This window comes from Aphelocoma coerulescens, chromosome 2 (assembly GCF_041296385.1).
Source record: "Aphelocoma coerulescens isolate FSJ_1873_10779 chromosome 2, UR_Acoe_1.0, whole genome shotgun sequence".
Classification (NCBI taxonomy): Eukaryota; Metazoa; Chordata; class Aves; order Passeriformes; family Corvidae; genus Aphelocoma; species Aphelocoma coerulescens.
This window is the reverse complement of record NC_091015.1, coordinates 165,828,134-165,842,674: the sequence shown is the minus strand read 5'-3', so window position 1 is coordinate 165,842,674 and position 14,541 is coordinate 165,828,134. Positions and strand designations below refer to the sequence as shown.

Below are 14,541 nucleotides of genomic sequence, written 5' to 3'. Positions count from 1 at the left end.
CTGTGCTTTAATCACAACTCCTTCTACGGTGGAGTTTCTGCTGAGAAAACATAAAGGTGAATGGCACCCAATTTCTGTTTTCACTCTTTGTTAGAATTGCATTAACCCCTTCAATTAGTGTTTGACAATCTCTGCTGCTGTTATTTCTCCTCTTGAGATGGTGATGATGTGTTTTCTCTTAAGAGTTGCCTGAATTGAGCGCTCTGTGAAGCAGGTAATTACAATGCCCATACTTAAAATTATTTTGCAAAAAATGGAGAGGGTGCAGAGAAAAGCCAAACCTGTTTGACGTCTGAAAATCAGACCTTAAAATTCGTGCCATCCCAATTTCTGTTTGAGACGTCTAAGGGGACTCGATCGTGGTAAGCACCTCTCTAGGAAGAAAGACATCAAATAGATAGCAAGGGGCTCGTTAATCTGTCGTTCTCACACAGAAGGAGATCAGGAGATAGGAATTAAAGCTACACAAATTCAATCCTTCTGCATGAGGATAAGCAGCCATTAGAACTGCTTATGGAGGGGGCTCGATGGATTTGGCTTTGCCACGAACCTTTCAATCAAGATTCAAATGTCTTTTTACAAGATACACTTTAGTCCAGCTGCAGTCTACAGTCTTGATGTGGGAGTGATGGGGCAAAATTTTATGGGAGGAAATCAGATTGGATAATCAGAATTGCTCTCTCTGGCTTTTAAAATCTATGAATCTATGAATCTATAATGCCTTTTAAAGTGCTTTCAGGTTGAAGAAATACCCATAAGATACTCTAGTGTTGTTGCTCTGTTCACTACCCATAGTATTTTTTGTCTGATAAAACCAGTTTCATTCAGTTTATTTTTTTACTGCCTTTCCCCAAAAAAGTGGGTAAAGCTTTTCAGGAGTGCTGAGAGCACTGCTAAGATCTGGCAGAGATAATCCACTTTAGGTAAAGAACTTTTGAGGGTTAGAAAATGGGGAAGAATGCCCATGATTCTTTCTGTACCATAAAGTCTCTTCAGGAAGCTCAGGAAGCTCTGACTTGGAGGATGGAGAATAAGTCAGTGCTGTTGTTTGTGTAGCACCCTGAAAGTGGCTGAGCAAGGAACGAGCAGCTACATTCCAGATGCTCAGCAGATGATGGGGTTACTCCTCTTGTGCCAGGTGTGGTGTGTTGAACATCCTACAAATTCATAAATCCCATCACAGCTCCTCTTTCCCTCCTTTTCCTGGCTTTCTGCAGCCTCTCAGGGGTTTTTCAGGTTCCCCACTGTGTTTGGAGATCAAACCATGCACCTGAAAGGCTCTTCTCCCTCTTGGGGTGCTAAAGATCAGAGAATCATGGAGTCATAGAACCATTAAGGGTGGAAAAGACCTCTAAGATCTCCAAGTCCAAGCTTTGGCTGAATGCCACCAAGGCCACTAAACCTTGTGAAGTGCCTTGTTGATTTATTTTTGAACGCTCCCAGGAATTGTGACTTCACCCCTTCCCTGGCCGGGCTGTTCCAAGCTGTCAGGAGCTGGCCATGTTATGCTTTTGTTGTTTAGGTTCTAAAAATCCCAGGTTGTGGCCTACCTCAGCAATACTTTTTATGTCTTTGGGGAATGACTATTTTTAATGAAACAAGAAGTCAACTTTGTACCGGGATTTTAAAGCACCATTGAATTTTATTGAGTAACACTGCAGAAGTAATAAACACTGTGTACTTTGTCCCTCTTTGCTGTCCTTATTCTTTTTGCAGAATTCTGAGCCTTTGGGGTGACTTAAATTCTTCTTGGTCACTTCAGGACTTGCTTCCTGACCAAAGGGGAGTTTATAGCTCTGAGTTGATGGTGGCTGTTCTCACCTATAAATGCTTCCTACTCCCTTTTTCTGCCCTGAAAATGGAAATCTTCCTTATTTGTTGAATAAAAATCTTAGCCAGAACAGCTGGTTCTGTTTATGTGCTACTGAATCACTCTCCTGCCAGGTCATGAGCTTATAGACTTTTTTTGATGCCATCTCTTACAGAAGTGTGAGGGGGTAGAGGGAGATTTTTCCTAATCTTTGCATCTGCTTTCTCTCTCTTAATCTTTTGGGGCTGTCCCTGTTGAAAATGGGGAAGGTTCATAGAATCAAAGAGTCATAGAATGGTCTGGGTTGGAAGGGACCTTAAAGGTCATCTTGTTCCAACCCCCTGCCATGGGCAGGGACACCTTCCATGAGACCAGCTTGTCACATAGTGCCTTGACTTTTGCAACTTTTATGTTTTGTCTGGGTTTTTTTTTTTTTTTTTTTTAATTTAGTTGATTTTCCTATCAGGACACAAAAAGAAGCTCAACTACTGCCTGAATTTGTCTCATTTATGTGGTTTTTTTCTACATAATTTTATCAAGGCTTTGCATTTTTTCATGTATAACTTTTAGCTGCCTCTTAGTAAGTGTCTTATAAATAAGTACAATAAATAACACCCCTAAATGAAGTTGCTTGTCTGATCTGTGGAGAATATACTGGAGGAATCAGACTTGTGCTGGCCAGATGGAGAACCTAAACTCTCTAATGGGTCTCTTGCCTCTCTAATTCCTGCTCCTCACTCATTAATGACTACCCATAACAGGTTGGTACCATGTGCAGTCCCATTACCTGGATCTTAAAGGCTGAGTAAAGGATTTTTCCAGATCCCTCAGGTGTGATAGAGTCTCCATGGCCATCTCAGGATGGTTTCTTATCCCCCCCTGATTTAAGGATTGCAATGGCACAGACAGCTCAGGCCAAGCTCTCCGTTCAGTAAATCAGTGCAGCTCCAACATCACTGATGCCTTGTGAGTGTGTCTCATCCTGGAGGACTCGGGCGTGCCTTTTAATAACAAAAAGTACAAGGCTTTTAAAATAAGATTCCTGTTTTAAGAATGGCTTCACACATCCTTCCAGCAGAGCTTGATGTTTTGCTCCTCTGGTCAAATTACTGCTCACATTACCAGAACTGGTACCTGGAGAGGGATATTCCATACCCAGCACAAGAACTGCACAGATTTTGATAAAGTCATTCTTGGTCAAAGCAAGTTAGATTTAGCCCAGAGTAGCTCAGATTTAATTACAGAATCATAGAATGGCTTGGATTGGAAAGGTTGGAGATCACTTGTTTCCAACCTCCTGCCATGGGGCAGGGACACCTTCCACTATCCCAGATTGCTCCAAGCCCCATCCAACCTGGCCTTGAACACTTCCAGGGATGGGGCAGCCACAGCTTCTCTGGGCAACCTGTGCCAGGGCCTTACTACACTCACAGTAAAGAATTTCTTCCTAATATCCAGTCTGAACCTGTCCTCCATCAGTGTAAATCCTCTCCCCCTTGTCCTATCACTTCATGCCCTTCTCCAAAGCTCCTCTCCAGTTCTCTCTGGAGCCTTCTCCTCCCCAGGCTGAACAATCCCAGCTGTCCTGGCCTGGCTCCAGGGCAGAGGGGCTCCAGCCCTGTGATCATCTCCGTGGCTGCCTCTGGATTTGCTCCAACAGATCAACATCCTTCTTGTGTTGGGGGTTTCAGAGCTGGATGCAGTCGAGGTGGGGTCTCATGGGAGGAGGGTAGAGGGGGAGAATCAGCTCCATTGAGCTTCTGGCCACTCCTTTTTTGAGGTAGCCCAGGATACTTTTGGCTTTCCTGGGATTCAGGAGACTCATGCTGGAGTCTTAGTCCTGCTATTTTCCAGATGAAGGTTATATCAAATGGTGACCTTTGGCTCCTCCAGAGTGCATAACTCGTCATTTTGAGATAACTGACATTTATTTAGTTGTCTAAATACTATGTTTGAACTGGAATATTAGGTAAAATTATTGGATAAGAACTTAATCCCAGGTCACTTTCTCATCTGACTGACAAACGCTTTCCTCACCTCTTGCATTTATGTCTCAGATTCTTTTCACCTTTTTGTGGGTTTTCTAAAATATTGAACAAATCTGACAGCTCCTTGATTTGCCTCAGTGTACAATGGTGTGAGTGTGAAGTCTTGAACTGTTTTGTACAGTAGGAAAGCTGCTTCTCACTCCAGTCTTCTCCAAAGCAGGCAGCAGCAAAACTCACTTGGAATTGTCCTTATTTTTGCAGGTCAGGTTAGAAAGGTTCATGGATGCTGTAGCTGCTGGTTTTGTTTTGGAGTTGCACACATGATGTTAACTTGTTCTTACAAATTCAATGTCCTCACAGGTCTTTTCTTCACCTCAGCTTGCTGTCTGTTCTCCAAGGACGACACTCTGCTTTGTTCCAAAGGGTTGATGGGTCCAAAAGTATTTTTAGTTGATGCAAGACTTTGTATTTGACCTGGACAGCATGTGGATTCCATGGGAAATTGATTTGTTAGGATTGTGGACAGGGAAAGAGGGAATTATAATATCCATGAGATCTCTGCAGGGTTAGTGCTGTCCTTCTACAGAAGCAAATGGTTATTAGTGAAAATTTCCAATTTATTCTTTAAAACATTGTACTTCCAGCAAAGAGTAATTATTAGCTCAGTTATAGACAATTCCTTGAGGCTTTATCTTACTGAATCTCCAAACTCAGCAGTAAAAACTGTTACTGAGAACTAGCATTGGTGGAAATACATGGTGGTATTCAAGGTTTTTTTTGAATATTCATGTAGTTCAGGCACATTAGTAACTTTTTATGCTGTTTAGTGACTTTTGGTGTCAAGCCAGCAGAACCCAAAAGAGAAGAGAGGATTTTGTCAGTGGAAATATAATTAAATGGCTTGTTCAAAATTACAGGCCAAGTCCAAGTCTGCAGAATCATTAAAACAGAGGATTTCTTAAATTTCTGCAGAAATAATTGAGCCATGTTTCTAATCTGTTCTTCTTTCTATCCTTAAATATTGAAGCGTGACTGATAATGGGTTATGGGTTTTTACAACTGGAAACGTCCTGAGAGAAATCCCACATGCAAATACCAAGAATGTAATTTATTTAACATGTTCCATTGTGGGAAATCTTGAAGTGCTTTTCTTGCTCACTGTGCTAAGTCCAAAAGTAGTGACCTGTTGTTAATTTGAAATTGAATTTGAGACAGTGAAAATCAAGGGTGGAAAAAGACAACAGTACTGCTAGATTTCTGCTTTTATATACACATACTTTTTTTTTTTTTTTTTTTTTAAATCTGAAGTCATTGCAAATTACAAAGCAAACTATGTTTCCACCTTCCAGCTGCTTTTAAGGTAGAGTATTCTCTTCTCCTGATGGAAAAGCCAAGAAGTAGTCGAGCACAAACACAGGAGATGATCACAGCTCCATTTTATCTGAGCCAAAAGAGAGACAGAGACAACATTTTGACTGTTAAAGTCTTGAACAAGAAGGTGGAAAATATCAGAGTAGACATCAGTGTTCCTCCTCTTAATTATTATTCAGAGCAATAAATAGCTATTATGCAATTTCTTGCCTCTTCATCAGGGGCACGTTTCCAGCTGCAGATGCTCCGTGCACAGTTCTGTATCACCTCAGGGCTGGAGGAGTCAGAGATCTGTGCAAGGTCCATGGAAATGAGGTTTTCCTGACAAGGGGTCATATTCCATCCCGTCATGGAATGTTATACATGGATTCACCATTTATGCTTTCATAGGACCCAGTTTATCATTCTGTGGCAATGGCTATTGGTAGACGTTGTCCCGTTTCTCTCACAGGTTACTTTTTCAAATACTTCATTGTATTTTTTTTAAAAATAAAATAAAATTAAAAGACAAACAACAGAACTAAGATCCAGTTTGGTTTTTTTTTTTTTTCTCTGAAAAGGTGTACTGCTTCTTTATCTTTTCTTTCTCTGCTGTTGACAGTGACCTCTCTGGAAAGAAGTCTTCGATCCCTGGGGACCTCAAATGATACTCAAGAGCTGCAGGATGGACTGTGAGTTTATTTTAAATTGTTGCATATCTTTCTTTGTCCCAGCCTTTCCATTTTTTCCCCCTCATCTATCCTCACCCTTTATTCCATCCTTTTATTATAGCTGGACATGTTTTTGTCAGGATTACTTCGCTTTTTTCCGTTTCTGTTGGTGATTAATGGCAATAGGATGTGTATTGATCGTATAAAGCTTTGCTTGTGCTGGTTTCAGGTGGCAGACAATGGTGTGGAGATAACACAAAAAAGACGGCCCACAGTGAAAGAGGACACTCTGTGGTTCTGTAGGTGTTGTTATTTTTCTGGGTTTTGTTGTTTTCTTGTTGTTGGGGGTGGTGGTTATTTATTTTTAAAGTGAAGCCGGAGTAGGAAACTGTGCTGGTTTTGGCTGGCATGGAGATAATTTTCTTCACAATAGCCAGTGTGAGGCTATGTTTTGGATTTGTAATGAAAGCAGTGTTGATAATCCAGGGATTTTTTAGTTACTGCTGAGCATTTCTTACAGAGTTAAGGCCTTTCCCGCTTCTCACCTCACCCCACCACACCAGTGAGTAAGGAGTGAATGAGCAGCTGTGGGAGGCTAATTGCTGGCTGGAGTTAAACCTAAACAGATGTTTGTGTAGTTTTTTCTTTTGCCTTTTCTTTTACCCCCCAGTTCCACTTGGCCAAGGTACGTGAACCCAAGAGGAAAGAGAAAAGGGACTTGTGACAGGGGCCTGTAGTGACAGAACAAGGGGGAGTGGCTTCAAACTGAAAGGCAGCAGGTTTTGATTGGATATTAGGAAGGAATTCTTCCCTGTGTGGGTGCTGAGGCCCTGGCACAGGTTGCCCAGAGAAGCTGTGGCTGCCCCATCCCTGGAAGTGTCCGAGGCCAGGTTGGATGGGGCTTGGAGCAATCTGGGATAGTGGAAGGTGTCCCTGCCCATGGCAGGGGGTGTTGGAACCAGGTGATCTTTAATGTCCCTTCCAACCCAAACTATTCCACAATTCCATGAAAAAAAAAAGAGGGAAGAAGATTTTGTAGGAGGAGAAGTGTGTTGTGCTGTTGGAAGCCGCATCACAGCATCATGTGGCACAACACTGACAAAATGAAACTTGCATTGCAGTTGCAGTAGATACAGTTCATTAAACTGCCTCTTCCAGAGCTGTGTACACACAAACACGTACAGTTAGCTCTCACTGTATGTGTGCTAATTACAGAATTCAAATGGCTTTTCCAAATGTAGCACAATTTATTAAAGGTGCCTCCCTTCATGGAGCTTGCGCACAAAAACCAAGTGTTTAGGATATGGCTCTGATTTCGTGTGTGTGACTGCAGTTCCTGCTGAGACTTGGATGAGAAGAAAGAGGAGAATTTGGGGTTTATTTCTATATTTGCCTGATGGACTTGGCTGACCTTCTCCATGCAATATAAACTCTCAGACCTGTTTGCAGTGTCTCTCCTTTTCTCTCCAATCCACTGTTTTCATCAGGGCATCAGATCTGCCCTAATTCACATATACTCTGTTTTGCAAACCAGAGGATTAAAAATAGTAATAGTAATAGTCAGAAGATTTGAAAGTAAATTTAGGAGATTGGAGAGGATGTAAGAGTATAAACTCAGCCTGTGGAGATCGATGTAATCAGGAAAGATGTTTACATGTACAAAATTATTTGCAGCATAAAGCACCTTAATAACTGCTGAAGATCCTTAACCCAGGAAAGACTCTGCATCATGCAGATACCGTGTCTGCTCTCCTAAACTATTCTTTTTTTTTTAAATTAAATAATCAATTCCTCGACTCTTCAGAGCATTCCAGAAACATGGATGGATAATTTTCCCCTTTCCTGAGCAGTTACATAAATAGATGCATAAGGCATCTATTGCACTAATTATTTTTTGATCATGGAATTACCATTAATTGTCCAGATAGTTAATGCAGCTTTTTTTCAGTTTTAACTGTGCTTCCCTATCCCTGTCATCAGCCCCAGAATTCCCCCAGCTGTCTCCCGGTTCATCCCCTCTCCCCATGCTCTAGCAGGTCTCCCATTTCTCCCATTTGACTTCTTGTATCTCCAGACAGAACAGTTCCAGGGTGCTCTGCTGAAGAGGACCAGCAGCTCCCTTCCCCTCAATCCTCCCTTTCTCTCATCCTGTCCTGACACTGACGTGTCCTTCCACTGCCCCCCCTTTTTCATCACCAATGCAGGCAAACAGCCTCGAGTGCTCTACAAGCACCTCTGCTTGTCTCTTGTGAGAGCTGCACCAGCAAAAAGCAGTGTGCCATGAATCAGGAGAGCTGGCAGGGCTGCGTAGATCTCTGCTCAGGAGGGTCAGCTCTTCAGGTGAGACCTTTGGGGCAGAGCTTTCTGCTTCCCCGGCTGCAAATCATGGCTTAATCTTCCTCCTCTGCCACTTGACCCCTTTCCTTCAGAGGCTGATGTATGTCTCTCCTTGAACACCCTCTAGCTTGGAAGATGGGAGCAGTGAGGGAACATTTGGCGGGTTTATAGCCCTGGCTGTCAGGAAAACGACCATGGTTTTGGGTATCTAAGTAGTAAAATTGCCACAGTTTCTACTTTCTTGTTAAGTGGCTGTCACTCTGCCTAAAATGAGGCTGCCTAAAATTAGGCAGATGAGGGAAGGCAGAGTATTTGGGAATAGGGATTAATGGTGAATTGTTCTGCCACACAGGACATTCAGCTGCTTTGGACTGTAAACTGCAGAAGTTTTTTTGCTTACCTAGCAGTAGGGTCCTGCTAAAACAGAAAAAAAAAAAAAAAAGACCAAAGTTACCTGATTCCTTTTCAAATTCATGCAGACTTTCTGCCTCTTAAGAGCATGACTCACAAAGGCATGAGATGAAGGCAGGATTCTTACTGTCAAATTGGGCTATTCCCTATTCTGAAATAGTTTCTCTGCTTTTGAGAGCTGAGTCTTTCAGAATAAGGATTGTATCTGTGGCGAGTGAATTTGGGAGAGTTTCTCTCAAGTGGAGTGCCAGCTCTAGTCAGTGAGACAGACTTTGCTGCTGCTGTGAGCAGGGTGTATATGGGACCCAAAGTGAATAATCCTGGTCAAAGCTCTTCCCAGAGCCAGCACAAATATTTGTGTGCTGCATGCTTGGAGCTGGATGTCCTGGCAAGTAAAACATAAATGCCCATACAAAACTCTTGGCTGAATGCAACTGGCCCTGGATTAATTGGGAATGGAGTGGGAGAAAAAGGAAAAAAAGGTGCATGGAGCTGAGCTGTGGAGCTAAGGCCAGGAGGCAAAGCTGAGGCTTCCTCCAGTGACACAGGAAAAATCGATTGATTTGGTTTTTTTCTCTGACCTTTGGTTTAATAATCCAGGCTCCCAAGGCATTTATCTGCCTCCTTAGCCAGAGCATGTGGGATGAGGGGGTTCTCCAACATTAGGCACTGAAGGTAATGAGCTTTTAATTTAGGCAAATCAAATTAAACACCCAGGTAGAGCACTGTCTCCAAGAGTCAGTCTCTTTTCTTTTGACTGGTGTGGCTGGTTGGTCTCCCAGCATCCTCCACAAAGTGGCTGGAAGTGAACACATCCCTGTAACCCAGAAAATGCTCTCTGAGAAGTGTGTTAGAAGAAGAAAAAAAAATTTTAAAATCTTTCATTTTCACACAACCCGACCCTGTCTTACTGTGATCTCAAGAAAAGCAAAGTGGCCATGTGGGCTGCAAGAGGCATTTGCTGACTACCTGGAAGACACGAGATTGAGCTTGAAGTGGCAATGAAAGGTCCTTGATGTCCTTTCCTTGGAGGCTGGGTGGCTACAGAAGTGGTCTGAGCTTTCCAAACCAGGCTGCCTGCACTGCTCACCTCAGAGAGGAGTTTCTCACCTTTCTGGACATTTGACCGTGTGTCAAGAGGAATAAGAGCATTGAGTCACAATCACAGCTCATTACCCATTTTCAGGTGTGTCTGGGATATAGCCCATGAGTCTTCACTCCATGGCATTTTTGGATCCTTCACCAGTCACTAGCAGAAGAACTTGCCTGTTCAAGAAGGAGTTATAAGAAGGATATTTTTGGGGCTTTTAGCACTGATGAGATTTTAGCATTGATGAGATTTACTAAAAAAAAGTGTCGATTTCTCCTGATTTGAGGAAAAAAAAAGACTTCTGGATTTCACCTCACTTTTCCCACTGGTATTAATTTTTTTTAAGAAGTGCACATTATTGAAATATGTAGGATGTTTTCCTGCACCAGAGAGAGGGCTCAGCTCTACATCTGCACGGTGTGAGAGAACAAACCTGCTTTTCTTATTGAACTGATACAAAACCTTGGTTAAAATGGTGCATGGCAGAGAATTCCTTTGGCCATAAAGGCGTTTCAAAGTATTTTCCAAATGGAGAAGCTGAGTTTGAGATCTGAGCTGCTTCAGGGTGAGACAATCCAAGAGTCCTGGAAAAGGCTGAAAGTTCAGCTTTTGTTTTGCTGCTCTTACCTGTTTTTGGTCAAATATTAACTTCACAGAGCACCTCTTTTCCTTGGGCATGCATATATAGATTGCTATATTCTTTACTGGGATTGAAGGGAATTCCATCTTCCTCACCCTTCCCCAGGAAATTTGCATCCTCACCAGAAGATTTTTTTGGGAACAGCAAAATCCCTTCATCAGTTTATTTTGCCAGCCTAAAATTGATGGAAGCCCAGGGTGAAGTATTGTCAGTTTGGGGTGCTTTTGGGAAGAGAAGCATCCACGTCCAAGCTGGAAGTCATTATGAACATCAAGAGTCAATTAAACTGTGAGAATGAGCTCTTCAAGGCTCTCAGGCTCAGTCTGAGGTGCTTTGCTGGATTTGTAGAAGCACTTTTGACCCATGTTGACATTCAGGATAGAATCAGTAAGTTTGTGATGGGCTGGACTTAATCTATGAGTCTTGCTTGGCACAGGTTGTTACACCCTCTTATAGGTAAGAACCTAAAGGTGCTTGCCAACATTTTCTTGGTCTCTGGAGTCTGTCAAGCTTCAGCTCATCCTGGTAAGGTCAGAGAATCATGGAATGGTTTGGGTTGGATGGGATCTTGAAGACTGTATAGTTCCAGTGCTCTTTCCATGGACAGGGACACCTTCCATTAATCCAGGTTGCTCCAAGTTCCACCCAACCTGGCCCTGGACACTTCCAGGGATGGGGCATCCACAGCTTCTCTGGGAAACCTGTGCCAGGGCCTCAGCACCTTCACAGCCAGGGATTACTTCCCAATGCCCAACTTGCCTTTCTCAGTTCAAAGTTATTCCCCTTTGCCCTGTCACTCCGTCCCTTGTCCAAAGTCCCTCTCCAGCTCTCTTGGAGCTCCTTTAGGCACTGGAAGGGGCTCTAAGGTCTCCCTGGAGCCTTCTCTTCTCCAGGTGAGCACCCCCAGCTCTCCCAGCTGTTCTCCAGAGCAGAGGGACTCCAACCCTCAGAGCATCTTTGTGTTCTCCTCTGGACTCAGTCCAACAGCTCCATATCCTTCTGATGTTGGTGACCCCAGAGCTCGACACAACACTGCAGGTGGGGTCTCAGGAGGTCATAGCAGGGGGGAAGAATCCCCTCCCTTGATCTTCTGGCCACACTTTCTTATGATGCAGCCCAGGATGTGATTGGTGGCTCTTGGGGCTGTTGAGGTGCCTCAGTGTCGCAGTTGAGACGGACGTGACACTCACGAATCACTCACGCCAACTCTGTTCAGAAGGCAAAAAGCTTATCTTTAATACCACACAGCATCTTTCATGCTTTCTTAGCTGTTTACAGAGTTTTAAAGCACAACAAGCTTAATTCAACCAATCACCACACGCCACTGGGTGATAATCACGCAGCATGTTTTTCTACCTCTACTTCAGCTACGCCTCTTTCCTACGGTCCTTCTCTAGCAGAAGTAACAGGCCTGAGCCATGATTTTACAAAGGCAACAAGGCCTTCATTTTATAAGGTTTTACCTGTATGCAACACCCCAGGGTGTCTGAGAAGCATTGGTGGGGTTGGCAGTTTTGGTACAGGACTTGCCATTCCTTCACTTCTGAAATGGCAGCATTAGGTGTGGTGGCACACTGGGACATCTTAGGGACACTGCGTGACCCCCTGAATCAAGTGAGGGAACTGGCACTGGTATTTCATCTTCAGGGCGAATGATTTAGGCAACTCAGTTTCTTCCCACCTAACTCCTATTACACTGAGAAACGTAGTAGCCCTTGGCTTTTTGGGGGGAGTTGTGGGGTCATTTGTACCTTGGCTGGACCAAAGTGATCTTTGGACATCTTGGCTGCTCCAAGGTGGTTGAATAGTTCCCCTCATGGCTTGAAGCCTCACCAACCTGCTGCAGAGAGGGATGAATCCATGTCCTTCAGCTTTTCTGAACTGGCATGAAACAATAAAGACTTTTTTTCTCAGTTAATTTTACCATTTATGTGTATTGTTTCCCTTTTCTTTTCTTGTTTCACCATTATGTTTGATAAGTTGGAGGTATAGCTTAAAAATTTACTTTTTTTTTAAAGTGTCTGTTAAAAAGGTTTTAATTCCTCTGGAATACAGTTTCATTTAGAGCAGAATGATGTTTTAAAGTCATAATTTACGGAAAGAAGATTTGTTAAAGTAAATCAGACAGAAGCTTTTAAGTGTCAGCATGTTTAATTAAGGGTAGGATTTAATAATGTTTTATATGGTTTTGTTACACTGCTTGTAGAAGCTTAAAAAAAAAAAAAAAAAGATTTTCATAAATATTTTGAAATGTCGTTTTGATTCCGTTAATATGTTAAACCCTTCAAAGTAATACCTTCCCTGTTCAACTCAAAGCAGTCGGATTAACTTTATCTATCCCCCATTTATCGCTGCTGGCATCAATTTCTGACAGGAAAAACCTTCTAGGTTTTGGCAGTAAAAATTGGTTGCCAGATTGCAACATTCGTATTTAACTGTATAATACACTCGCTGCCTTAATAACTGTATTTATGTGACACATCTCACCCTTAAGAATCCCAGAGCTCCCAATATGTGACATCCCTGTGATAAATTACAAAAGCTGGTGATGAACTGCAGAATTCTCCAATGATGATAAATTCATACACTTCTGAACTGCCTCCCCTGCTTAGAGAGGTCCTTGGAGTATCCCTTCACATGCTTGAGCAATTTCTAATGGTCACTACAAATCAATCTGTCAGCAAAGTTTTTCTTTTCAGTGTTTTTCTCCCAAATCGTCCTTGCCAGAGTTCTGAGGTAGCCACAAACCTTGGCCAAAGCAAAAGTGTCTTCCCACATCAAGAAGGGTTTTGGATATAGGCTGGGAATTCTAAAGCCTGTGATGATGGAACAATGATTATTTGTTGTGGCAAGGGATGTATGCTCCAGGAGGTGACAAAGAATGGTGGCATCTGTGGGATAACCAACAATCTCCTCTTGAAGGTCTCCTACTGCGGCTGCTGTTTATGTAATTTTTTAATGCTTTCATGTCTCAGCTCATGGTTTCTGTCTTCTCCTCAGTGCAGTGGTGAGTTGGAGAATCGCAGAAAATCACAGCCTGAGGAAGGCTGGAAGGCACCACAGTGGGTTGTGTTGTTCTTCCTCATGTTCAGGTGGAGCTTCCTGGGCATCAGTTCCTGCCCGTTCCTCTTCTCCTATTGTTGGGCCCCATGGAGCAGAGCCTGGGCTCTGCTCTGACCCCTCCCTGTAGACACTGACAAACAGGGATGAAGTGCCCTTTCAATTGTCTCTTCTCAAGGCTGAACAGGCCAATCTTCTTCAGCCTTTTCTCATAAGTGAGGGCCTTCAGTCCCCAAATCATCTCCGTGGCCCTCCATTGGACCTGCTCCAGGAACTCCATCTCTCTCATCCTGAGGAGCCCAGAACTGGACACAGCACTCCACATGTGCCTCACCAGGGCTGAGTAGAGGGGCAGGATCACCTCCCTCAGCCTGCTGGCAATGCTCCTTCCAATGCACCCCAGGATCCAACTGGCCTTCTTGGCCCCATGGGCACATTGCTGCTTGTGCACCAGGACTCCCTGGTTTACTCCTCAGAGCTCTGAAGAGTCAAGGGAAGAAGAGCACACTCAGTGCTGGTGAAAACTGTTGCTTCAGAGCCCAAGCCTTCCCACATCTCCTTGTTCCCATCTCCTGTTTGCAGATTTGCCCACTGGCTTTAGGCCCAGCTGGTTAAACACCAGGGCTGTAACATCTCTAAGGGAAATGAGGAACAGGAGAAGCTACCACAATGTGAGCCCAGGCCTTGGAGCACATTTGCTCCAAGGATCTGCAGCAGCATCCCATGGTTTTTATACCATTTGGAGCACAGATATGGGTAAACAATGAGATGAATTTTGCCTTCTGCCAGTGACTAGATACTGGAAAAATAAATCTCCTCACCCCATTACCCCTTTGGTGCCCCAGGTGAAAAGTGTTCACCCTTAAGGGGAAGGGAACACCTGAGATTTGTGGATGCCCGTGCTCAAAAGGACTGGCAAAAGTCAGACGGTCCACCCAAGTGTACAAAGTTTTATTAGTAAATTACACATTTGGCATGGAAATCAGTACAAATTAGTCCCTGACTTCCTGTCTAAGCAAAAGGCAGTGAGTTTTGGATAAGGGAGTAGGGTGAAAGGGAAGAGAAAGAGATGGATTAAACATGGGAAGAGAGATCATCAGTGCTGGCTCCAGCGTTGATCCAGCTGATGGGGTGTCCAGCATCCTGGGGTGCCCATGTGCCCAGGCTTCATGGGGGTACCTTTT

General features: G+C 43.5%; 1 protein-coding gene across 11 annotated transcripts in view; it reads left to right on the top strand.

Annotated features, from left to right (window-relative positions):
• The window catches only part of TSNARE1 (t-SNARE domain containing 1), a 464,136-nt gene that overhangs the window by 159,838 nt on the left and 289,757 nt on the right, over nt 1-14,541 (top strand). For all 11 annotated transcript variants that reach the window (XM_069005568.1, XM_069005575.1, XM_069005573.1 and 8 more), the window contains one exon: nt 5,771-5,840. In XM_069005568.1, coding sequence (XP_068861669.1) covers nt 5,771-5,840 — 70 coding nt within the window. The remainder of the gene's footprint in view (nt 1-5,770; nt 5,841-14,541) is intronic.